This window comes from Plectropomus leopardus, chromosome 6, assembly GCF_026936395.1.
Source record: "Plectropomus leopardus strain MGB_pleo_1.0 chromosome 6, ASM2693639v1, whole genome shotgun sequence".
NCBI classification, from domain to species: domain Eukaryota; kingdom Metazoa; phylum Chordata; class Actinopteri; order Perciformes; family Serranidae; genus Plectropomus; species Plectropomus leopardus.
Genome location: NC_142181.1, coordinates 11,025,699 through 11,050,616, shown reverse-complemented (window position 1 = coordinate 11,050,616; position 24,918 = coordinate 11,025,699). Strand labels below are relative to the sequence as shown.

Here is a 24,918-nt window from a genome sequence, read left to right as displayed (position 1 = left end):
TGCAATTCTTTCCTCTTGTATTGGACTCCAGCCCTGATCAGTGTCAGCAGCTAACCTTGTTAATCTCTTAATGCATTGAGTGTACCGGGGTACTCCCCATGTTTATAGCCTTGTGCTGTGTACGTGTTCTGCATGCATGATGAATCATATGGACAGCGTGGTGACTCAGCTTGCTTAGTTGGCCACTGAATGTTTTGTAACAGCAATAATATGACTTTAAATTTAACTAGGACCATTTGTGAATCATTCATCTAAATGACCGACAGCAAGCCTGTCAAACTTTGGATTAACAGCCATATTCTGCATCACAAGAGTTAGCAGGATGGTGACTTTTTTCCCTACCTTTCCAAAACCCAAAACACAAGCACTTAAATGTACATAAGAAATTAATCTGTGTGCTTATCTGTCCTAATGTAAGATGCAAATGTTTGCACATGCTACTGAAAGTAGAATCACATGGTTTCAGGTTCTGTTACAAAAATACTTGATCCACACTGTGGGAACCAATAGACATCTTTATTAGAAATTAGAGAAACAATGGCAAGTCTTCCTTCTCCTTCTTTGGTTTGGGAAAGTTTACCCACTGAGCAATAGGCGTTATTTAAACATCATCTCCAAGCTTTAGCCCTGTTACAGACCAAGATTTATTGGCATACAGCCTGATTTTAGACCATATTTTTAAATAATCATTAATTACATTAAAAATAAATTAAAAAAACTATAAAATAACTAACAAAGGTACTGCACGCCCCTGCTTTAACATTATAAATTTTTATTTTTTTGTCATATACACAGATTCTGTTTAGGTCAGATCTAGGCCAAGACGAGACACCTACTAAACTTTCATATTTTTACCCTGAATAACAAAAATCTTAACATCTAAAAGACAACTAGACGTATAATAGACATTACTTTAACGTCTTTTCAACGTTAAATTGCTCAGTGGGTTACACTCCACGCAAAACCTGTGTTACAATGCAGCCTGTTTGTCAAACTCACTGCCCTACAGTCTCAGTCTTTAGCATCATATCAGTTTTCAACCAACTCATGAATTTTCAGTTTTAGAATAAGCATATGCTAGCCAGCCACAGCTGCAAAAATTTACCGGTGACGGGTATCATGTTAGTATACAAAACACCACGTAAACTCATCACAACTATATTTGTAATGGATTAACCCTCATGCTACTTGCAGTCAACTGACTGACTGTAAGAACGGTTACTTAATCTCTTCCCTTGATCACTGCAGGCCACAGGGGTCAGAGAGCAACCGACCAATCACTTTAACAGAAGCTGTCATTAAAAACAATGGCCGACTTGACCACAGGCACTGGGTCACAGCGCAGCACATTCTCCTTTAACCTTCTTACAGCCCTGCACATTGCAAATTACACCTCATTAGGGAGGGCTAATACTACAGCTAATGCAAACCACTCTTCACCATCACAAGAAGTGATACTCTGGTAGATCTGTTCACCACACACACACACACACACACACACACACACACACACACAGATGATCTAGAAATTTCAATTGTTATTTAGTGGATTGATTTAAAATACTTAACAGTTTCTGTCACTGATTTATTTAAAGTCATTATCTAAATAATTGTCTGTTGAGTCATTTGCCAAGTTGCCAAATGTGGTAACAGAATTGTGATTCAGCCTATGGCACACTATTTAAAGTATTAAAGTGTGAATTTGCGAAATCTAGGATTGCGAAAGAATGGCCTGCATTACTCTGCCTCTGGGTGGCTTACCCTGACATTGTTACCCTAACCAGTCCCACTCCTCTTGTCAAAACCTAACCAATCCAACGAACAAAGGCAACAAGTACTAGCCACTCATAGGGAGAGTAGGGTGGGTCACTTCTTCGCTATTCTAGGATTTCTTTTTCAATTTACATCAACAGTATTATGAACTGGGTGTCAAAAGTTGCGTTCATGTAAAAATTATATATTAGGTTACTGCTAATGCAAACTGAACATTACCCACTGCTGCAGCTTCACATTCTAAGCATTTTACTGGTAAAACATGAGTTTTTTACAAAGTCACAATAAAATGCGATGCATTTCTCAGTGTGCTTAACATTTACTGCTATACTTCATCAAAAATGTGTCTAGAAACCAACAACGTAGTTATTCTGGATTATTTTTTGACAGCTGATCACTGGAATATTGCAGGGAGTAACGTAAGAAGAGAAAGCAGCGACAGTGAACTGGTAGTTGATAAGCTGTATGCGACAGGCTACACACCTCCAACTTAGTAGGGAAACCAACTCCTTTCACTGTGCTCTGCAGAATCATTTTAACTCAAACAGAATGATGGAAAAAAGGCAGATTCATGTCTGTTTTGGCGCCCCCAGAACTCTGTCACCTCTTGTATCAAATGTCATTTTCAAACCACCAGTTGTGGTTTGATTTTATTTGTTTTGTGATGGGATAGCACTAAGCGATCAGTGTTAATATAGCACCAAATAAGTTTCCATATAATTATTGTTACTGAACTCAGCCTGCTGAGTCACTGAGGTTCTTTCACTCACTCTGCAACTTTTTTCAGATGCAAATGGTGCCAGGAGAGAGTGAGTGCATGGCTGACTGATGGTGAGGCAAGCGACCAAAAAAAAAAAAAAAAAGATAATGGCTTGCAGATGATGCAGTTGCACTCAAGCTCTTGGTCTGGGAGGACACATGTTCCCATTACAGACAGCAGGCCTCACGTCAGGTTCAGGACATGTTTTGCAGCTGAGATCAAAGAACAGTTGAGTCGACACCTCACTTTGGTCACTTTTGTACAGTAACATGCTCTCATGGCGTTATCTGTGTTACATCCATTTTCCTTCTAGACCATGGCCTAAAGTATAACACCTGTTGTACTGTTAGAAAATCTATTTCCAAATTAGAACAAATTAAAAACTGGTTGTAGAGCAGCACGGCAAAGGAGACACTGAAGAGGCTGATAATCACATAAACTAAGAGCATTACAGACCTTCTTAACTTTTAGAATAAGGACATTTTGGGACAGACACTGAGGCCTGTGCTGAATTAAAGTTAATTGATATGCACTCTTTTTCAACAGGATTAAGAGTTTTTATCACCCCTTATGTGTTGCTGTTGTGTCAAACTCACACAGCACAGTTTTGCTGTTTTGTGATCTGATGTGTTATTGTCCATGTTACTTAGTTGATAATGCACACATCAAGTAGTACAGATGAATGGAAACATGCCAGATGGTTAAAAACAGATTTTTAACCTTGACATTATGAATATGACTCTTGGTTGGCATCAGTCCATTATTCAAGAGGCTATCCTTTACAATACAGTGTGTATCTCTGTCTCTGCACGTGTTATATATTTTCTTGCATATTTGCACATGTACTGTATATCTTGGGCTGTAGAGGGCTCCATAAAACAGTCTATTACGAGCAATCAATATCTGGCAGCTGCTGACTTTTAGAAGCACCCAACAGCACATTGTGATTGCTTTTATTATGAAAAAACTCACAGAGGGAAGAGGGTCAGTGCGTGGATCTTTCATTTCTGCACCATGGGGCAGGTGAGAGCAGAGGGGAGGACACACTCTCTCTGTATTGTAAGCCAGCATTGTCTCTCCCCATGGGCTACTGCGAATGCGGTCGGACTGCGGGGAGAGAGAAGTGAGGAAAGGAAAAGAGGCAAAGATATGAGAGCCCTCTAATCCCTTCCCAGGTGAAGTGGTGAGTGCTGTAGCCTGAGCTTCAGTCAAGCAAGAGGACAGTAAGTCAGCTCACACAGAGTCCATCTGGTGTCCACCTAATCATAGCTTGCTAACAATTTCATGAAAAAACAAACAAAACAAAACCAAAAAAACCCAGAGTCAATACCTGCAGACACAGTGCACCTTAATAATGCTAGTGTAAATCACACCATGATTCCTAGAAACATCCAGGAAGGCTGCAGAGCCACCTGCCCACCGACTGCTGATTATATTAACTCATGCAGAAGTTAATCTTGATCCAACTTCCTCTACTAATGTGGCTGATGCATCAAGGAGTATGTTTTTTTAATTTCCATCTATATAACTTTATTGAAAAAGAAGGTTTTAAAGCAGCCAGAGGAATAACACACATTTTCTGCACATTTTCATGGGCAATATTTGAGAATTTTACCATGACTTTTCACGGACCTCCAGACTATTCAAACATGATTTAAGCTAGCTGGCATACAAGAAGGGAGAGACAGAGCGCACGCAGTAAATGAAGAAACCTACGTGATGAATCAAAACGTCACACATCAACACATATTACTGCTATGTTATGTCATCAGATACAGAAAATACATTTTCTGCAATGCTACATTACTTGGTGTCTTATTCACAGAAGACTACTGTGTCATTACACACAACTAATTTCCATGACGTCTATAAAACTTAAAAATAATTTTGACTAATACCATGACTTTTCTGGGATTTCCATGACAATGGAACCCTGATAATTGTGACATTTAAAAAAAAAACATCCCGGTGCAGTATTTGTGCTATAGATGTGCCTAATTGAAAAATGAATGTGTTACACCTAAACTATAAATGTGAAGGACCAAGTGCCATCTCTTAAAAAATGTTCTACTAAAACCTCAGTCTGTTACGTGACACAATGCAGGCAGGAGGTCGCGCACATTGGTTTTAACACACTTGGCTTCCAAATGCATTTTGACTAGTCAAACTAACCCACCCCATTAGGAAGAGGATGTATACCAGTTAATACCATATAATACCAGATGGATTTTAAACAGCAGGACAAAACATTTGGTTTAGTGTTTTGTAGCCTCTGAAGTCTGCTCTACTTCATGTGGTGTCATCTTTCTTGCTGTGTGTGACTGGAGTTTAACTCTTGTTGGTGCTCTACTCAGCCTGCTCACAGTGGTGCTGAATGGACAGCTCCTCTCGAGAAGAGTCAAACCCTCAGAGTCAGAGATGTTTTCTATCACTGACGCCCCCTGCTGACCACAACACAGCCCAGTTCTGCTGTAGCAAAATACTTGTTATGATCAAATAAATAAAAATGACATTCTCACTAGCAGAAACGGAAACTGATTTACTCTTATGTTAAGGTAAACTGATTTTAACTCAGTTTCCTGAATCCATGCTATGTTCACTAGACTCTGTGTTGCTTAACGTGTGCTTAGAAAAAAGATGAAAAGGAAAGAGGATGAAGGAAAGACATTCCAACTCATATTTTATAAATACTAGTCATTAATTACTAGTCAGCAAAACAGCAACAGAATTAGCTTCCTTTGTAGCATTCCTTGAACCCTAATCTGGCCCAGAGATTTTTCATTTATTTCTAAGAATAGCATTGAGAGATAATCTGGATTAATCCCTCCACACTGCTTTGTGGGATTGGACGCCACGGCCAGTTTGACTCTCCCCCTTCTGCCTGATAGGCACTGCTTTCTCTGTAACACACTATGGATTACGCTCGTACTGTTTTTCTACTCATGTTAAGCAAACCCCCATAGATTGATCTCCACTATCTGATCAGAGAGGGAAATGGGTGATCACGTGTCTGTATGGGTGTTTGTTTCTTGCTGAACTGACCTTCAAGGCCACAGCGGGGAGACAGAGAGCGGCAATGCATCTGCAGCATACAAAGACAGGCATATACAATATGCAATGTGTGTATGTGTGCCACTACACATACTTTTCATCCATAAGAAATAAAAACATATATATATATGGCATCCATTTATGCAAACAGGTAAAGTAAGAACTGCAATTATCCTACAAGGTGCACATAATTTTTGATGTTTTTGAATGAGAGGACGTGTGGATTAAAGACATGCGGAGTAGTAGTGCAGGCTTGCATGACTGATTAACACAGTCACAAGCAACAGATAATGACAAGGATTAACAGATGCAAACATGGAACAGTAATGCACAACAGAAACCAGCCAGGGTAAATTAAATATTATGCAGAAAACACATCAGCATCAGACGTCCCACTGAGGACAGAGCAGACACTTTGCAGACAGCCAACATTGACTAAAACATAAAGCATCCCAGGGAGGGAAAGAGAATGATGACAGTGATGATGAATAACATATGTTTGATTGCAAAAAAGCAGCAACACCGTGAGGGATAGATATCAATATCAGGTCCACCCAAAAAGTGATGAAGTGAAATACAGATGGCCTTCTGCGCGGCTGTCACGTGCGCCATGAATAAAAGAACAAAGTGCAGCACGTGCTGACATTAAAGCACTCATTTAAGAAAGCCTTCCATTTCCTGTTTCTGCTGCAGCAAGCAGGATGAAAATAGGCCAAGGTTTCTTTTTTAACAAACCTCAAACACACACACTCATAATTTCTAAACAAAGTGGAGACAGAAGGCGGAGAAGACAGGAAGAGAAAGGTGCTGGAAAAATGGAGTTTGGGATTATCTCTAGTAACCTAAACAATAGGTTTAAGCTTGCGAGAGAATAGACCTCTACAGAAGTCAAAGCCAAATACAGAAACGTGATAGTTTCTGGCTGGTGATGAAAATTACCTGAAAAAAAGGTAAAAGGCGAGGAGTAAAAAACAAAAACAAACAAGAAAAAGACCCCAAAAAATCCTGACAATTGAACAAAAAATGTAAAATTTTTTCTGTGACATAATTTTTAAATATATAATTTTACTAATTACAAATGTAGTTTTCTGAACATTTTCCCATTTTTTGCTAATATTCTAATAATTTTCAGGTAATTTTGCCAATATCTTGCAATTTGTGGGACATGGTTTTTGAAAAGAAATCACACCAATTTGCTCAGGTTTTAAAGGGTTAAACACACTGAGCACCAGCCTTTTCAGCTAGCTACCTCGTTGAAGCTAACATTAATCATAAACAACCACATAATGTTAATCATCCATAAATAGACACAAGTTTGTAACAGTAGCATGTTAGGCAGTAAAATTATGCTATGTTAAAAGACATGTCTCTGCTGTCCAGAAATTCCTCCGCCCCATACGACCACATGGGCAGTGTGTTCCTACACTCTAATATGAGCTAAAGGACTGTTCTATAAATTAACGTCCCTACCGAAGGACAACAGAACAGCTTGCATTATTGTTAACAGCAGCAATTTTAAACACCTGGTTAACTCGGATAGGTTTAGAAAAAATATTGTGGATTGGATTAAAAGACTTACGTTCATGAAGAATTTAGTCAGTGTGTTTGTGGTATCAGAGAATGACAAATTCAGACTCATTCCGATGAGTCTGAGTTGATAATATTTACAAAATGATAATCAGCACAGTATCTCTCTTGGTTAACGTCTTTTGGAGACGGAGCATTCAGTGTCACAGCCCCCATCCTCTGGAACACACTCCCTGCGGATATCCGAAACACCGCATCTCTGGACATTTAAAAAAAAAAAAAAACTCCTCAAAACACCATCTGTTCACCACAGCCTACAACCTCACTTAACTCTGCGCCCTGCCAGTCACTCATCTTTGTACCTCTGTTCAGGCTGTTTGTTTGCTCGTTTGTGTGACATTTTTTTCTTTTTTCTTGAAAGGCACTATATAAATATTAATATTAAGTTACTATTATTAAACGACACAAAAAGTCTTTGTATACCTCCAGCCTAAACTGGAGCTGTAGCTATTATGCAGTACATCAATGACTCATCACATCCATGACCCTGAGCTCCTCAAATACACAGGCGCTTTGTTCAGAAAAATGATGTCACGACGCAGAGAGATCAGGTTCTGCTGATCTCTCCGGATCTAGTCCACATCCAGGAGTGCAGGGTACATTTTAGCTGCTACTGTACCACTGCACTGCTGAGACTCCTGTCTAGGAAAAGAAATGTCAACGAGTCACGCAAGGAGAATCTCTTACATGAGTGTAAATATTTAAAATTTGCTTTGAAACCTGGAGAACCATCACTTTTATAGTGCTCCTTTTCGACACTTTTCACATGTATGTAATCTTGTGAACCCTGAGCAAATTGATGCAATTTCTTTCAAAAACATGTTAAGAGAGTTGGTAAGAAATGTTCTACAAATTTCAAGAAATTAGCAGAATTAGAATTTTTCTTTTTTTTTTTAAAAAAAAAAAAGCTAGGGAAACAATGTCTAGAGGGGAAAAAAAAGCTGGGGAAAAATATTTGTTTATTTTTTGTTTGTTTTAAGGCTAATTTTTAGGTGTACTTTTTTCTGCTTTCTTGCCAATTTTGGGGGCTTTTCTTCATTCGATGCTCACTGCCTTCTTCCTATGCTTTAGAAAGAAATCAAGACAATTTTCTCAGGTTTCAGGGTTAATCGTATATTTTAGAATTAAAGCTAGGAGCCAAAAAACACAAGTATGAACAGATGTGTTGCAAAATCAACACAAACCTTCCTTACACCGAGTTGGAGGAAAATTAATTCCAGTGCAGATTTATTTATTTCATCAATACCTATTCCTCTTTGTTCCTAATTACATAACTTCACAATGCCAGCTCAGTCGTCACACAATTATGAAATAGCTCCGCATGACCTCATCATCAGTGAGCGTGAGATACTGTGGTGTGGAAGCCAACGTGGTCAGATGTGCTGTCGCTGAGGGGTTGTTCACTGTTGGTAACACTCAAACACAAACCTCCGCGGGTGAAAGAATAACCCCATCTGCGTCCTCATGCTCTATTCTCAGAGGAAGCTTAAATTAACCTTTATTTAAACAGGCAAGTTGATGAAAACACAGATGCTACATGGATGATGCTGTCTACATCATGTCCAATCTGTATGACTTCAACTTCTGTCTTCAGTGGCACTGACTTGCACACACTTTTGTGAGGGCTTGAAGGTAGAGTGAGGAAGGCTATTTTTATATCATGAAAGGACTCTGCCAGTGGAGTCGTGATGGGATAAGGGATTGGGGTGGAGAGATATTGACTGACCACTCCCAGACAGTACTTCCATCTCGTCAGTCAGGGCTGTTGTCAGAGACGCCTCTGCCATCACTGAAGCCGGGAGTGGTGCGGCCCACCACCTCCAGGCCATAAACAGACCTTGCCTGATGTTTTTCAGTCACACATACAGATGTAAACAGGGGAAACACAATGCTGTACCCCACAGAAGCACACACAAACACACACACTGCTTTTAAATTTGCTTACCACTGGTTGCTATGTCATTACCACCCACAAGGCCTTCAAGGACGGCACTTGAGCTATTTAGAGCTTCGCAAATGATCCACGTCACTCACAGTGACAAAGCAACAATCACCCAGCAAGGCCTCAGACTTTCAAAGGACCTCAACTTTGCACAGATTAAATCTGCAAAGCTAATGTCATGAATCACAAGCGAGACCCACAGCTTTTTCCACATCGAGCCTTTGCTGTGGATGAAAACCTGAAACGCTGGATTACTTGAACAAGGTCAAACATTGTGAAGAGAAAGATTGTTTCTTTAATGTCTTAAGATAACAAAAAAAACATAGCTCTGCCTACATAGCTCGCATCACCACTATTTTAAGCTGGATGCTTAAAGATTTACATTAAGGGTATACTTGTAGGAAATGATGACATCTTTCTATTCGCAAACCACCGGTCCAGGTGATATGGAAACATGTCAGCTTGTCTAAATACTTGTGCTTTGCATGCATTTTTGATTAAATGTATCATTCTTTTCTCATACACTTCTCTTAGTCATGTTTTAGTGCCAAAAAATTACACTTGAAAAACTCAAAAGCAATGCCTCTTGACAGAAATCAAGACCTGGTTACTCAAGATAATCCACAGACCTTGTGAGTAGCTTCATGCAGGAAGTATTATCGCTCCACGGTACTACACCTGCCAACCATATCACTGTGCAGATGGCAGCATATATGTACTGCTAGCCCACCAATGTTTACACCTCAGGCTGAGCCTCTCCTTCAATGGATGTACATTTCCATATGCGCAGTGATACATTTGGTGGGTATATTATGGAAGAAAGAAACACACCAAAATCACTTTAAACAGTGCCTTCTTACTGTCCAAAATAAAGTTGATGCAAAAAATCCAAGTTAAATAAAGATTCACTTTTCTTGCTAATTTCTGCTGCTACTGTGTAGCCGCAGCAAAAATCAGACTCACTGTCTTCATCAGCCAACACGCTGTATTCATATACAAATTAAAAACGATTTATTTCCATGCAACTAAATTTGTGTTCTACTAGCACATTACCATTGCACAAATTAATACACGTAACACAATGGTGTCTAGAAATGCAACTGCAAAAGTACTGCAAATGAAATGACATACACTTATGTTGCTAATCTCTACCTAACACTGTCAATAAGGTGTTTGTGTACATGAGCAATTAACATACTGAATGACATCTCATGAAGAACCTTTTGATTATGCAAATTTGTGACAGCAACAATAATCATTATAAACTGGTCAAGAGAAGAATATACTTCCATTTCATTGTTGAAGAGGATACTCCAGCAATTTAATATCGTTGTTTCATTAAGCTGAAGGACTCACCAGAGATGGACTGAGACAAGATTAGTCAAAAACAATGCAGCAGAGGCCAAGATAATATGACTTTTCGTCCCAAGTATGTTTAGCTTCAAAAACAATGGATCCTTCATCTACTATAATGCAACACAATAGCATCATCAATTACAACCTCCCTGACTGGTTAATGTCCAGACCTGCCAAACCTCACAAATCATCATCATCTCCTCCAGAGCCACAGATGATGTTTTATGACTATTTTCACAGGCTCAGCAGAACTTCTTTCAACTAGTGCAAATTGTTTGTTCACCTCACATCACAGCAGGGTTTTACCAGTTCCCCTACAGTCTTGTCCTTGCAGAAAGGCTTTGAGTGGATATATTTTAGACTACAGATAGGCCATACTGGAACCACAGTGTCCCCACCTCTAACCCCGTGGTGCTCCTGCAGAGGACAATGCTGACAGCGCTTCAGTAAGTGATGCTACAGCAGTATTGTTCCTGGATCTCAAACAGTGTGAAATCTGAGGACAAGGGGAAGTGGAGAGGAAGTAGATACACTTGTGGGATTAATTTAAAGTATGCCAGAATGAAACTGCGCCCTCTTTTGGGGTGTGTTAGTATGACAGATGTGATGAATCACTTGACTTGAAGAACTAGAACATATTTTTCTTAATAAATGGGGCGGATGTACAGAGGATGAAAGATGGTATTAATGTGCCACGACCCATCATTTATCTTTCGGTTAATGACATAAAGCTGCCGTATAATGTCAGTGCTCATGTGTGGAGTGTCTTTCGCTTGTTGAGTTATATCCTACCTTTGGGGTTTCCATATCAGTTTCTTCCACTTCTTTTGCTTGGCCTATCAGTGGAGGTAGAGAAGAATGAATGAGAGGTTTTGGTAGATTGTCTTTGCTTTTTCATGACGTGATTGCCCTGATGGCAGCCGATGCTAACTAAAATGCACTGGTAATAATGCCTCACATCTTCTATAGCTTCAAGAATTCCCTTGGCTAACAAACAAACATAAAGAAAAGACATAATGGACTGTACTCTTTCTTATATCTATTAGCCATGGTCTTCACAAAAAGGTAAAAACCTTTGTATTTTGCATTTCTTGTAGTTGGTACAGATAACCTTTTCAATGGTGAGAAAACAAAGCACACTTGCTTTCAAGGGGACAAAAACCACACTTTTGGTAAGAGCTTGCATTCAAATGGCAAGCCCTAAAGTGGTCGTAACCATGCTCTGACATTTGCTTTTAGTCTCATTCCAATGCAGACAATTCAAAACAAACAATAATTATCTGAGACTAACATTTCACACATAATTACATGTACATTTATGTGTCTCTGTGCGAGCATTTAGCAAAATAAGCAATGTGTTATTGGGCTCGCAGAGTGATGTCCTTTCACTCTAGTCGCTGCTGCCGCCAGTGACTCAATACAGAGCGCCCACATGTACCATGAATCACTGTGATCATAGGCCCTCAACCACTCCTCCATCTATTCAATCAATTCTTTTTTTTTTTTTTGCTATGGCACCTGATAATACATTTGCCTCTCCAGTCAGAGCAATTTCTTCCCACTCTTTTACCCCTGACTGAGCTTCCCAGCACCAATTGAGAAGTTTCTTTCAGCTGCGCGACACCTTCAGCAGATCTTATGCCTGCCAGCGATGTAATTTATCTTTAATACTTCGAGATCAAACATGCAGGCCTTGACATTTTAGCCAAATCCTGTGCTGCGACTAGGTAGATGCAAAATATGCAAAGTGTCAGAACGCTTAAAAATTCAGAAGTTAAAAGTGCACTGTCAAATCTGGCAAGTTGATTTTACTTTAAAAACAATTCTAGGAATCCCATTTCCTTGAAAAACGTAAGTAAATACAACTATCAATCTTAATTTATGTTTACTTTATATCTTATTATGAAGTTTTACTTAAAATTTAGTTATATTTGCTTGATTTTTTGAAACTGTTGCAACTTAAATATGACAAGTTTAATCAAATAAATCTAAATCTAAGCTGTAGCAACTTCAGTTAACCACATTTGCCTTATATCTGTAGTCTGCCGGTTCCAGACTAGTCAGCCTTTGTATTTTCTTAAACAAGTTGACAAAACAGAACTCGTAGATCTCCGAACTTTGGCACATTGGCAAAATCCTCTTCATCATGATCAAGTTAAGTCATACTAAATTGGTTGACTGAAGTTGCTGACACTTAGAAAGAAAAGGATTATTTCAATTGTGATTTTTAAGTTGCAAAAACTTCACAAAATTAAGTAAATATAACTAAACTTTGAGAAAACTTCATGATTAGATATAAAGTTAACATAAATTAGGATAAATAGTTATATTTACTTTCCTTTTTTCAAGGCAATCAGTTTCCAAGAATATTGTAATTAAGCTCAACCTGTCTGATTTTACAGTGTGGATGTTTAAATGACCCTGAGTGCTTCGTTAACATAGGATGCAGAGGAACAGAGGAAGCCCTAAGTAAGAATAATCCATGGCCCCTTTGGAAAAGCCAGAGGGGAAATCAATCACGTCTACCACGGTAGACAGCAATTCAGAGGAGACAGATTACAGTTACACCACTTGATTTATGAAACCTGAAAGACAGACCTTCCATTAAAGACGGATATCTTTCAGAGAGGAAATCTGGCACAAAGAATTGAATTTGACTGTCTTTGCAGTTTAGAGTTAATCCTCAACAGCTCCACATATCTAAACCCCTGCATTGACCTGCTGGGTTCAGCACTGCTATTAATTTTTACAAGACAGATTGATCTCCACCTCCAACATATTTTAGTTTCATCTCTGTGGATATGCATCTGGATAAGAGTGCTTATTTGCAGAACAAAATGTATTAAATGTTGGCCTGCTGGGGCGGATATGTAGACATTTAGCGTGATCAGCAGGATTGATTGGGAGATGAACATATGTGAATTACAGCGTGAGTCACCAGAGGCCCTGTGATTAGTCAGCAGTAAAATCCTGCAGACACATGGCCCACTCAGATGGATACAGTGGGTACATTATGGCTGGTTCCAGCCTTCTTCTTATTCTCCTTATTCTTGCCCACATACAGTAAGTGCACCAATTTACTACTTTGAATGATACGATGGATTGAATGAACTCCAGCTTCATTATCTCACAGACTCCAAATTCCCCCTGCAACCAATACTCCATTAATAAGAGAGTCCATTAATATGAAAGTACATTAAGAGGACTTGATGACAAATGGATTGGTATCAGTTTCAGCTCCAACTGCAGATGTATACGGAAGGACTCATCTCTAAAAATGATCACTAAAGACAAAGACAGGTCTATATTTAGTTTACCCCAAATCATTAAATGGCATATGTGCTTGGCATATTTTCTTGTGTAAGTCTACAGTGAGGCAGATGTCCACCTAGCATGAAAACAAGACCTTTGACAAGAGCGGTACGGTAAGTGGGTGTGCTGGTGACAGACATACTGTCTACTGACAGGGCCACTTAATGAATCACCTACAGTGAGGGGCGTAACCAGCTGGCCCAAAATACAGGCCATGATGTGATGATGATGACTCAGGTTCAATCTGGTGAAAATCTTTGTGGAATTTTTGTAGAGTAATCCAAACCCCCAAAACCTGAGTCTGTGGATAAAGAATGTTCTGTTTTAAGGTTTACATCTAAAATTCAGTATCTAGAACAGTTATTCCGAAAGTGGATGCTGCAAGAATTATGCTTTCATTTGTTTGATCCCTCCAAAATAATATTTAATTACCTGAACACTAGGCTACATTTACATTAACTGCTACAGAAACTGGAAGACATTTAAATGTTTGCCCCAAAATAAAAAATAAAAACTTTCCTTTTACTTGTAGTGCTATTTAACAATCTAGATTGTTTTGGTATGAGTTGCAGATTATTGGAGATATTGGTCACAGAGGTGCTTGTCTTCTCTCTAATATAATGGAACTAGATGGCACTCGGCTTGTGGTCCTCAAAGCACCAAGAAAATCTGGAAAACCTAACAGCGATATCTCTTTCCTAAAATCATGACCCAGTCACTTCATATTCCACAGACATTGCTGTGAGCAGTTTCATGTAGGAACTATTTTGTTTTTACATTACTACACCTGCCGTATCACTGCGCAAAAGGAAGTGTGCATCTAGCTCATGGCAAAGAGGTTTGCATTAAACTTAAGTGGCGTCCTCATGGTGAGCTAGCCAACACCTCTCATCCATGAAAAGATGGATGCTTCCTTCTGCACTGTGATATGGTTGGTAGCTTGATAGAAAGAAAATTGTTCTTGTATTAAACTGCTAACAGCAAGGTCTGTGGATTATCTTGAATAACAGGGAAATGATTTCTTGAAAGACACACTGCTGTTGATTTTCTTTTTTTTTTGCATAAATCAATCTACATTGATACATAGCAGAACAGGTGAGAGGATAAATATGTGTTTGATTTTGGGGTAAACTATCCCTTTAAGTAAAGAGCTATCAAATGAAAACCCACAGATTTTTACACATTTGTGCGTTCTAACTTGAATTCAGTAGTGTGTGTGTCGTAGTGTGTTCAGTAGTAACAGACAGTGCTGTTAGAGGAGATGATAATCTCACTGACCATCGTAACAGGAAACACTTACAATCATTTTCTGATATGTTTCAGCTTTTGTTTGGCCGACCTCACTGGTGTTTCGCAAAGCACACCAGGTAAGCAACTAGTGATGGAAAGATTCTTCACAGTATTCCTATATAGGAAATAGTTGTACAATTTTTAGCTTGGAGATTGTGGTGGTGGGCTGCCGTTAACTATGAACGGTGCTGTGGTGTTGAAGACTGCAATTTTAAGAGGAAATCATGAGGGAAAAAAATCCAATGTATATTTTCATATTTACTTAATTTTCATTTTTAGCTTTAAGAATTTTAAGTCATTTGAGTTTGCATTTTTTCCCCGCATTATTTGCCACTTACTGAGTCGAATATTTGTGTCAAGCAGGGAAAAAGGTTAAAAATATTTTTTTTATTCTAAATTTCCATTAAAAAAATCAGTGCAGTCAGTGTAATGTATTCTATACACATCAGCAGCAGCTTACTCAATGCATAGTAAAACAGCTTTTTAAATAGCATGTAATATCAACATCATTGCATATGTTGCCATATTGACCGCCTCTTTTTTTTTTTGCAGTTTTGTCAATGGCCAAAGGGTTTTAGCTCTTCAGTTGTCAACACTCAAAATAATTTGAACTGTATTAGAAAATTTGAAATCTGTACAGCGACAAATATATGGGTTTTAAATTATGTAAAATTTGACGTATATAGTTTGCAGATAGATAAATGTCCTAATGAAAATCAATAATACTTGACAGATTTAATGAACTGCAATAATAAAGAAAAAGACATTTATTATCACTTAGTGTAAGTATAACATATCTGTTTCCCCATATTACCAAAGATGTGGAGCAGTGAGTTCATTATACAGAAGAAATCTGATGCCGACTCTGCAGCCAGCTTTGTTCCATTAAAGTAAATTTTCTATTTTTTCACTGTCTCATAATAGGAACAATGAATCAAAGTGTGCTTGAGCTACTTGCACTTCTTTTGCTCCTTGATGACTATCATTCGGGATTCATTTAGGGGCTGCGGAGATAGTTACGTGAGGGTAACACAATAACACCTGCCAGGAGTATTTATCACAGAGTGGTAACCTAAAGCAGCACGAGGACTGCCCTGTATCCCCATCGACAGGCACAGTAAATCTAACCAAATTGCCCCTAATGGACCTGGGGAGCAGAGATCACAGTGGAGATTTAGGAGGCCTTGAAGCCAGCTGGAAAATCCCTTCTGCTCAAGTGTGTGTGTATGTGTGTGCAGTATGTTGTGGAAGCACTGACATACTGTGATTTATTCCACCACGCCCTGCATTTATCAAGTTAGAGTAAATGCATGTGCATATTAATAATCCATGACACATCTTCTATTTTGAATGAAGTGCTGAAGAGCAGAAACACTGACAAAAGAGAACAATTTAACACTGAATTTGCAAAAGCAGTCTGTGACAAATATTCACCCTGTCACAAGAAAAGTATATGGAATACTTAATGCAGTCAAAGAGTTGCAGCTTTTTGTATTATTGACAGTTATGGAGCACTACATTTATGAAATATGCACCTTTATATTATTACTGTGGTGTTAAAGGCTAGTTTGATTTCTGAGTCAGAATAATGTAATTGACTTTTAAGAGTCAAGAGTCAGAGTGCAGAGAGAAAGCGGGGCCGTTTTTGTAGCAAAGGTCAAACAGAAAGGGGTACAGCTGCAGAAGACTAGCGGAAACTACAGTAGCACCTCATTCAGTATTCCGTGGACAATTGTCAGACATCCAGAGTACCAATTCCGGATTAAAGTATACAAGTATACAGTATACAACAGATTATAGAATTGTTATGTATATATATATATATATATATATATATATATATATATATGTATACGAGTGGGGGCTTTCTTGTAACTACTTATCAGTTTAATGTTTAATTCTCTTTGGAATTAATTTTGTCTCCTATTTTCTATATACAAATAGTTTCGTACCAATGCGACACATTGTTTTTATTTCACATATAAATATCAATATCAGTGGCACACGTTAGGTTTCATTCATTTCATGCAACTTATCCGTTATGCATGTCAGCTCAGGAAGGCAACAGAAATCAGACCTGACCTTATGTTTGTGCATGGTGAACAGGCAGACACCATCCTTGCCTCTCTCCTGGCTCTCATGGCCTCTCTTCAATCTCTGTCCCGCTGTTCAGCTGTCAGATTGTCACTTGTCCAGCATGCTTTGTCATCACCGCCAAGCCTCATAAAATCCCCCTTGTCCTCCTCTCTTACACCGCACATCCAAAATCAGCTACAGGAAAAATAAATGTCACCGGCTCGGAGACTGAAAGTTGCCCACAGAGGTGATACAGACAACACTTGTTTGGCTAAAATGCTTGTTCAGGAGACACAGGATGTCCAGACTGACTACATGCTGCTATCCTGACACAAAGGCATCTAAACCAGTGTTCTCTTTCTCTCCCATAATTCCTCACAGCTATCATCAAACCACTGCCTTTCTTTTCTATCAAAAATACAGTGACTTTCAGTTTTCAGTCCAGTTCCTACCGCATCCCCTCACATCTGCTTTGCTGAGCAGTTGTACGAGGGAGGATGGGTAAGGGATGCGAGCGCTCTGATTGGCTGGCTGGCCATGGTGTGTGTGTGGGAAGGTTTCTTTGGTAGGCTCCCTGCGAACGGCTCTGCTCAATAAGGGTGGTCCTTCACCTCCTTTCCTCCTCTCAGTGCTTTATCAGCCTTTGCTCCCCTTCACTCTCTCTGCCTTTCCTCCTCATCCTCTGTCTGCGCTATGAGCTGCAGGTATGCATTCGCGGTCCTCAACCAAAGTGTCGCACCGCCTCTGTGAGGAGCAGAATCAGCGATGCGGTGGCTGCACGCACACAAACACACACGTGAATATGGGGATAGCAACAACATCATGAATCTTGCGGACCTAACTACCCTGGCAAATCCCATGACCCAAATTCACAAAAAAACAAACCACTTCTATCACTGTTAGCAACATGATAACCATTTGGATGCACTGATATGATCTTGGGTGCATCCGGAGCTGGAGAGGTGTGCAGCTTCATAAGGAAGAATTAGTTCAGATTGCCCAGAGAAATCAGATATCACTACAAATCTAGAATATCATAAAATAGAATACAATTGCTGTAGATGTGCTCATGTAAGCCTAATAAAGGTAAAACAATTAAGATGATTACATTAAGAGATAAGCACAGAAACAGCGAGAATTACTGCAGGCTGAAAAATACTGATAAAGAAAAATAAATTCATAATTACATAAAGTATCCCAGATTAGAGCAATTCTGAGGACCAGTGTTACTGTACTCACGTTCCATTTGTCTTTAAAAAAATAATAAAACAATTTGCTGTTTTAGATTTAGTTATCACCTTACAGTTACTAATTAAAGAATGATGTTTTTATTGCCTAGCATAAGTTCTTCAGTTATCTGCATAAATTCCTCCGTCGAGGAACCAACACATCCTTGCTCCCAACTCGTCAAATACCAAAGTTTGGTCTGTGCTCCTATACATCAACATATGACACACTAGTTACCCTTCCTGCATCCGTTTTACACACCCAGGAACCGCAGTCAATTTACGCTTGTTGCATGCATTGTTTCCTCTCAGAATACACTTGTTTTCATAGGAAATGTACGGTTTCTGCGCATTAAATACATAAAGTCATTTTTTAAAATAATCTTACAATCTAGGGAAAATTAGAAAAAAAAAATCTCCCTAAGGTTTCCGCAACAAAAGCACACGGTTAGGTTTAGAAAAAACATCATGGTTTGGCTTAAAATTTGTATCGTTACTATGGGCTGTCAAACGATTCATTTTTTAAATCGTGATTTATCACAGAATTTCAATAGTTAATAGCAATTGATCACATTTTTTAATCGTGTTTTCAATTTCATTATTTTGCATTTCAAACAGTTTTCAAGTCCATATTGAAAAGGTAAAACAATTCTTACCAGATTGTCTTGATTAGGGATCAAATGACAGCAAAAAACTGCATGGAAAGTGGGCCTGTCTGTAAAGGAGAGACACATGGGTACCCAGATAACCCTTTTCATTCAGATAACTTGAGGTGAGGGGTCAAAGGACCTCTGTGAAATCTTTGTATCTGCAAAATTTAGCCTCACTTTAGAGTGTTATTTAGCCCCCTTTCCGAGAAGCTAGCGTGACATGGTTGTACCACTGGATTCCCCTTATGCTTCATATGTACTTTTTATATTTTATATTTTATATTTGTATCTTCTATTTTATCTGTTTTCTTTTTCTATATTTATGTTGCACCAACCCACCAGAACAAATTCCTTGTATTGTGTTAACTATACCTGGCAATAAATCTTTTTCTGATTCTGATTCTGATTCTGATATGATACCAGCGTGATCATCAGTGTATTTTTAAAACTCAGTCAGGTACAACCTCTTGAAGACAGGAATGTTGGCTAACAATTAACATGATAAAACAACTCCGATACTGAAAATTACAATTTTAGTATGTTTTTTATTTGAATTTAGCCTGGATTGAATAATAATTAAATATAATATGTTATCTGGGTCTATCTTGGGTAAATTATGCTGGACTATACTGATTTATCTTTTCCTTTTTTCAAAGTCATCTGGAACAAGAAACTCTCCTAACTCGTCTATTTCTGAGTGTCATTTTTTCAGTACGTTGAATCCCTGCTTCTCTGAGGCTCCTGCACAAAATAAAGAGTAAGATCAGATTATGCTGACCTCCAGCACTGGAAGCTAATGTCTCAAACCACAGACGATGATCGATAATCAGGCAATTGAGACGACTGAAGAGCACTGCGGACATCAGAACAAAGGCAGAAAAGACAGACAGTACAATGCTGGATTGTTTCGGAGAATATCAGCAGCAGGGCTATATGATAGTGTCTACAAGGACGAGACCCACTACTGTCACATTATTCAACTCAGCAGCCACTTATTTTATCAGCCATAGAATACATCAGAGCTCCTGTCTGCCTTGCAGAAACACCAACAACAACTGACTCCAACTCTTTTAAACATGCAAACTGCAGAGTTTCCCAATGCACTTCCCCGCTGCCCACTTTATCCAGCTGGAGGGCTTTTTGCATGCATTATTTACAGTTAGCTTTATAACAAACTAAGAATCGATCTCGTGCAGTTTGTGTGCCTCGTGACCACTTAGGAAATACCTGCAGCAGGGTTACAGGGGATACAGGAACAGATTTAACATCATCCGAGGAAACACAGTATAATTATGTATTATCGATATTGTAACATGAGACTCGATATCGTATGGGATGCACAGATCTTAAATGCCATTTTTTCCTTGCCTGAGAGCCTGCAATTCAGTTACAGTTCATTTGCTGGAGCATCATATCAACAACAGTTTTCTAAAAAATGGAAGAAGCGTTGTATGCTCACTATTGTGCAACTGCATTGTATGAGCATCAGTTTCCAACTCACGTATTCATACTGCAAATGTCATCAAAAAAAGTTCTGCTACTGTTAGAATATGAGCTAGGCTTACTAAAAAAAAAAAAGAGGTCCATTTCCATTAGGATTCATTGAATGAATCAATGTGCAAACAGCTTTTTCGTGACAAACTTTGCAACATACATCGTTCTGTACTGTGAAGCTCAAACATCAATGTGAAGTCACAAAAAGCAAAACACATCTTTAAGTGGACAGAGACTTTTAGCTTTTGTAAGTATGTCAGTGATGGCAACACTCTCAATACTACAAAACAAAAGAAAACATCACTTAGGCTGATAGCTGACCTCCTCACACATATCAAATTTTGCAACATTAGAAAATGTACTAACTGAGGTATGAACACTTGTTTTCTCAAACTGTTCAGTCTATCAGCAGAGTAATACACATCTTCTGTCTCCTTCAACAAATGAAACAACTGGAATTTAAACTCTGTTTTTCCCTCCAAATCTTTTAAAATGCAGCACAACTAATGGTTTGAAAGATGGTGTACACAGACAACACAAACTGCTCTAATGAAACCATCCCTTGGTTGTGTGTTGGAATACAGAGACTCCTAGTGGTTTAAACCAAACCTGGCCTGTGAGTAAACCAACTCGCATGACTGACCACTCAAAGCATACCAAACCAGACACACACATACCAGAGCGTGCACACACACAAACACACCAAAATAACAGTGTCCAGTCAGCTCAGAAAATGTGCAACACAAACATCACTTCTCCTGACTGTTTTGTGCCCGCATAGTGCGCGCACGCACGCACGCACGCACGCACACACGCACACACACACACACACAAACCCGCCAAAAAGCTGAGAGCTTTCATGGCCTAATAGCAAGCTGTGAATATCACTTCTCACAGCTATAATTTACGTTATTTAATGCAAAATATGCAGTCACTGCTGGGTGAGTTACCACCAGATATAATATAATATACAATGTATTTTTATATACACACTGTACAAATTACAAAAGGAGATGAAAATGAACAAGATGAAAAAAAACAGACATTTACAACTCAATTTTTTTTAGAAACCCAGCATCAGGAAGGCATCCTAAAAGTTTTGTAAATTGAAATGTCAAATTAAATGAATGCATATTCAATTTGTCCCTCACCAAGATGAGCATGGAGGACCAGCTATTCACAAGATCCAAGATTTCTCCTGTGATGCACCATAAACAAAAAACATCACAAACTATCATTCACCTTTTCAGCTTGTGACTTGAATCCCTTTTGCTTCAGGACTGGCACGGCGTCTCTCAAGACAGCAAAGCCTTCACACCCTGAAGAATAAAGTGTCTGTGCCCACAGTGTGCGTCCACAGTCCTGACCTGCCACCGGCTGGCTGGCTAAAAGACTAAAAGCTCCACAATAGTGTCCAACTCACAAAGCCCTGTTTGTGTCTGGCGTTGTTTGTCCAATAAAAGCAAACAATGGCATTCCATGGCTTGCAACTGTATTCACTGCAGGCCTCTCCAAATGTAAAGCGCATTCAGACACCTTGGTTGGCGGACAAAGCCGTGAATCTGTGTCACATGCGGAGTGGGCGGGCTGGGGTAAATGGGGTGACAGTGAGGCCAGTCCCACTGTATATCTGCTCCATGAGCCCACCTGCATACAATGCATACTTATGCTATTACAGGCAAACCTAAAGAGTAGTCAGAAAGCAGACTTACCTGATTTTGTCCGCTGCACTGTCAGACCTGTACGAGAAATCAGAGGAAAGAGAATTCAGTAAACGGGTATTCACTACCACTGACCTCAGTTCAGCTTTAAGTCTGTGTAGTCTGAGTATAAAATGCATTACTATGTTGAATATCATTAATACTAGTACTTAAAAAATAGAAAAAAAAAACCTGGGTATTACTTAACTTGCCATTTTACTAATTTAAGGTGTATGAATAAATGATTCGTAACACATTGTAGTATACTAAAAACTAATTTTCAGCAGATATTAGGACATTTTTTATTTTTGTCAGTGTTACTCCTCCTATGAAACATCCTTTACTGGTATATAAATAGTTAACATATGTTTGATAACACAATATATCTAGTTGTGACTGTAAATACTGATATACACACCTGAAGAGTGATACATTAAGTTCAATAAACAGTAGATAAAATTATTTTTTTATGCATTGTAAGGATTTATTTGTCTGTATAATTTTATATCATTATATATGAAGACAATTTTGCATTTAGCATTTAGTTTCTCTTCACCGCATACCTGGAACAAACTCCCAGAAAATACAACCAACTTTTTAATCATATCTTGCACTGCATTGTAACTTCACTCTAATTGTTATTCTTTCATTTCATCTTACTTTATCTTAACTTTTATTTTGCTCTTATAAAGTCCAATTTATGTGTGCTACAGTTTCTTGCATTGCCTTCCGTTTCTTTTTTTATCTTGTCTAGTAAAGCAGTTTGTATTACCTTGTGAAAAAGGTACTATGCAAATAAACTTGCCTTGGTAATACTAGCTAAATAAGGCTGTCACAGTGAAGTGTCGCTGTAGTTACATAATCATACTCCACTGTATACTCTACACTATAAATTGACCCGATGTTGGCATGTCTCGTAATGTGTAATCCTGCTTCACATCGCAATCTTGTGCTGCGTCATCTTCACCGATGAGTCATATTACACTGTCTTAGCAGAGTCACACTGTGATATTACATAACTCTATCTGCAGATAGAGTGGAGGAGTTGAACTTGGCAGAAGCCTCAGATGCAAATAAACGAAAATGACAGCAAACAAGCAAACTTGTCCTCATGTCATCACCCGAATTTCATCAGTCTCTCTGCGTTAACCAGCTCGGATGCCTTGATAATCTGGCAGAAGCAGCTAAAATCACAGCTAGTGGTGCATATTAGCCGGCTGCCTGCTGCCACTTCACCATAAAAACGCAGCTGCACAAAGCACACCGAGCAAACTGCAGCACACGAGAACACAAAGACGCAGCAAGAGCAAAACGAGACTCGTGGACATGAGTACGGAGAGACGAGTGAGAGTTGTGGAGAGGCAGCCGTGCAGCCTCCAGGCAGAGGTGCAGCTGTTTTTACCTGCAGAGGAGACATGACATTCCGTGCCCTCTAAAGCCGGCTACAGAACGCTGCTCTCCCTGCAGCTGCTGCAGACGCCCCTCACTAGCTATCACCAGCAAAGCAAAGAGAAGAGCGGCAAGAAATCCCATAGGTTTGACAGGTACTGATCCTAATTTGAGCAAGTGGAGACACTGAGTGAGAAGAGTGCGCGGGAGGCAGAGCCAGAGAGAGAAACAAGGAGAGGAGTACAGGACAGAGAAAGAGCGGAGGTGTAGCGAATGGCAGACAGAGCCGAAGGCAGCTAAGTGGGTGGTTATTACGAGGCTAGACTAAGAGGATTCCTACACGTTTTGAGTTTTTATCAGAACATTCCTGCACCATTTGTTTTTGATAAAGGAGGTATTCCTACAATAATAACACTAGCATGATGGAAAAATCAGCTGCAGCGTCTTCTCCGTGCAGTTAATTATTTAGCCAGAAAAATCATGCGATTGCCTTCTATTTTTGGGTGTCATGTTTTACAAATGACAAAAAATCTAATGCTGCATCATCAAAAGCATGCAATTAGCCAGTGTAGAAGAATAAACTATGGTGTATTCCTTTTTTTTTTTTTGTTCTTTATGAGAAAGCTTTGGTTTTGTAATATGACTTGAAATGTCCCTGCTAGTTCTACATATTGATAAATTGTCAAGCTCAATAACTTTGCCAAGAGCTACAAGTGTTAAGCTTACACTTCAGCCATTTGATAGTTTTTATTTAGTAAAAATTATTTCTGGAGGTAAAATCTAACATCTGGGAGATGTATGTTCGCTGCTCAACACAATTACCGCAAGAAACATCTTGCCACAAAACATACCCAAAAGACAGAAAATAATCAGAGATCAAAATCAGGACTGTATCCTTATTGTTAAAGCTTCAGTTGATCACTTTTATGAAAATTGCTTTGTGTCACATGTGCTGAAATTACCACCATATTCTGAAACCACACGGTGAAAACAACCAATCAGAGCCTGGGATTCCTTAACCCAGCTGTCAATCACGTCAGTGACTGCTCATGTGAACTGAAGTCAAATTTTCAAAGTCTGCAGCACTGATCAAATATGAATTAAAATTTTGTTACTGCATTACCTGTTTCTCACCTTAATATTTTCAGAAACATATTTTAGTGACTGTTTGGCTGTGAAATGACAAAGTGTGTGACCCGGCTGGCATGTTGGAAACAGTCAAGCAAAGTACCAAGCACAGTCCACCGGCCAGACCAACTTCTTCATTTCACAGCCAAACAGCACATTAACATATGTTGTGTAAACATTTGAG

At 39.0% G+C, this 24,918-nt stretch overlaps 1 protein-coding gene across 10 annotated transcripts in view; it reads right to left on the bottom strand.

Annotated features, from left to right (window-relative positions):
• The window catches only part of gramd1bb (GRAM domain containing 1Bb), a 126,877-nt gene that overhangs the window by 52,256 nt on the left and 49,703 nt on the right, over positions 1–24,918 (bottom strand). For 8 of the 10 annotated variants that reach the window (XM_088078691.1, XM_088078694.1, XM_088078692.1 and 5 more), the window contains exon 4: positions 22,230–22,256. In XM_088078691.1, coding sequence (XP_087934817.1) covers positions 22,230–22,256 — 27 coding nt within the window. Of the gene's footprint in view, positions 1–11,261; positions 11,306–17,153; positions 17,573–22,229; positions 22,257–23,619; positions 23,773–24,918 lie in introns of those variants that run through there. The other 2 variants (XM_088078700.1, XM_088078702.1) reach the window with 2 other exon arrangements.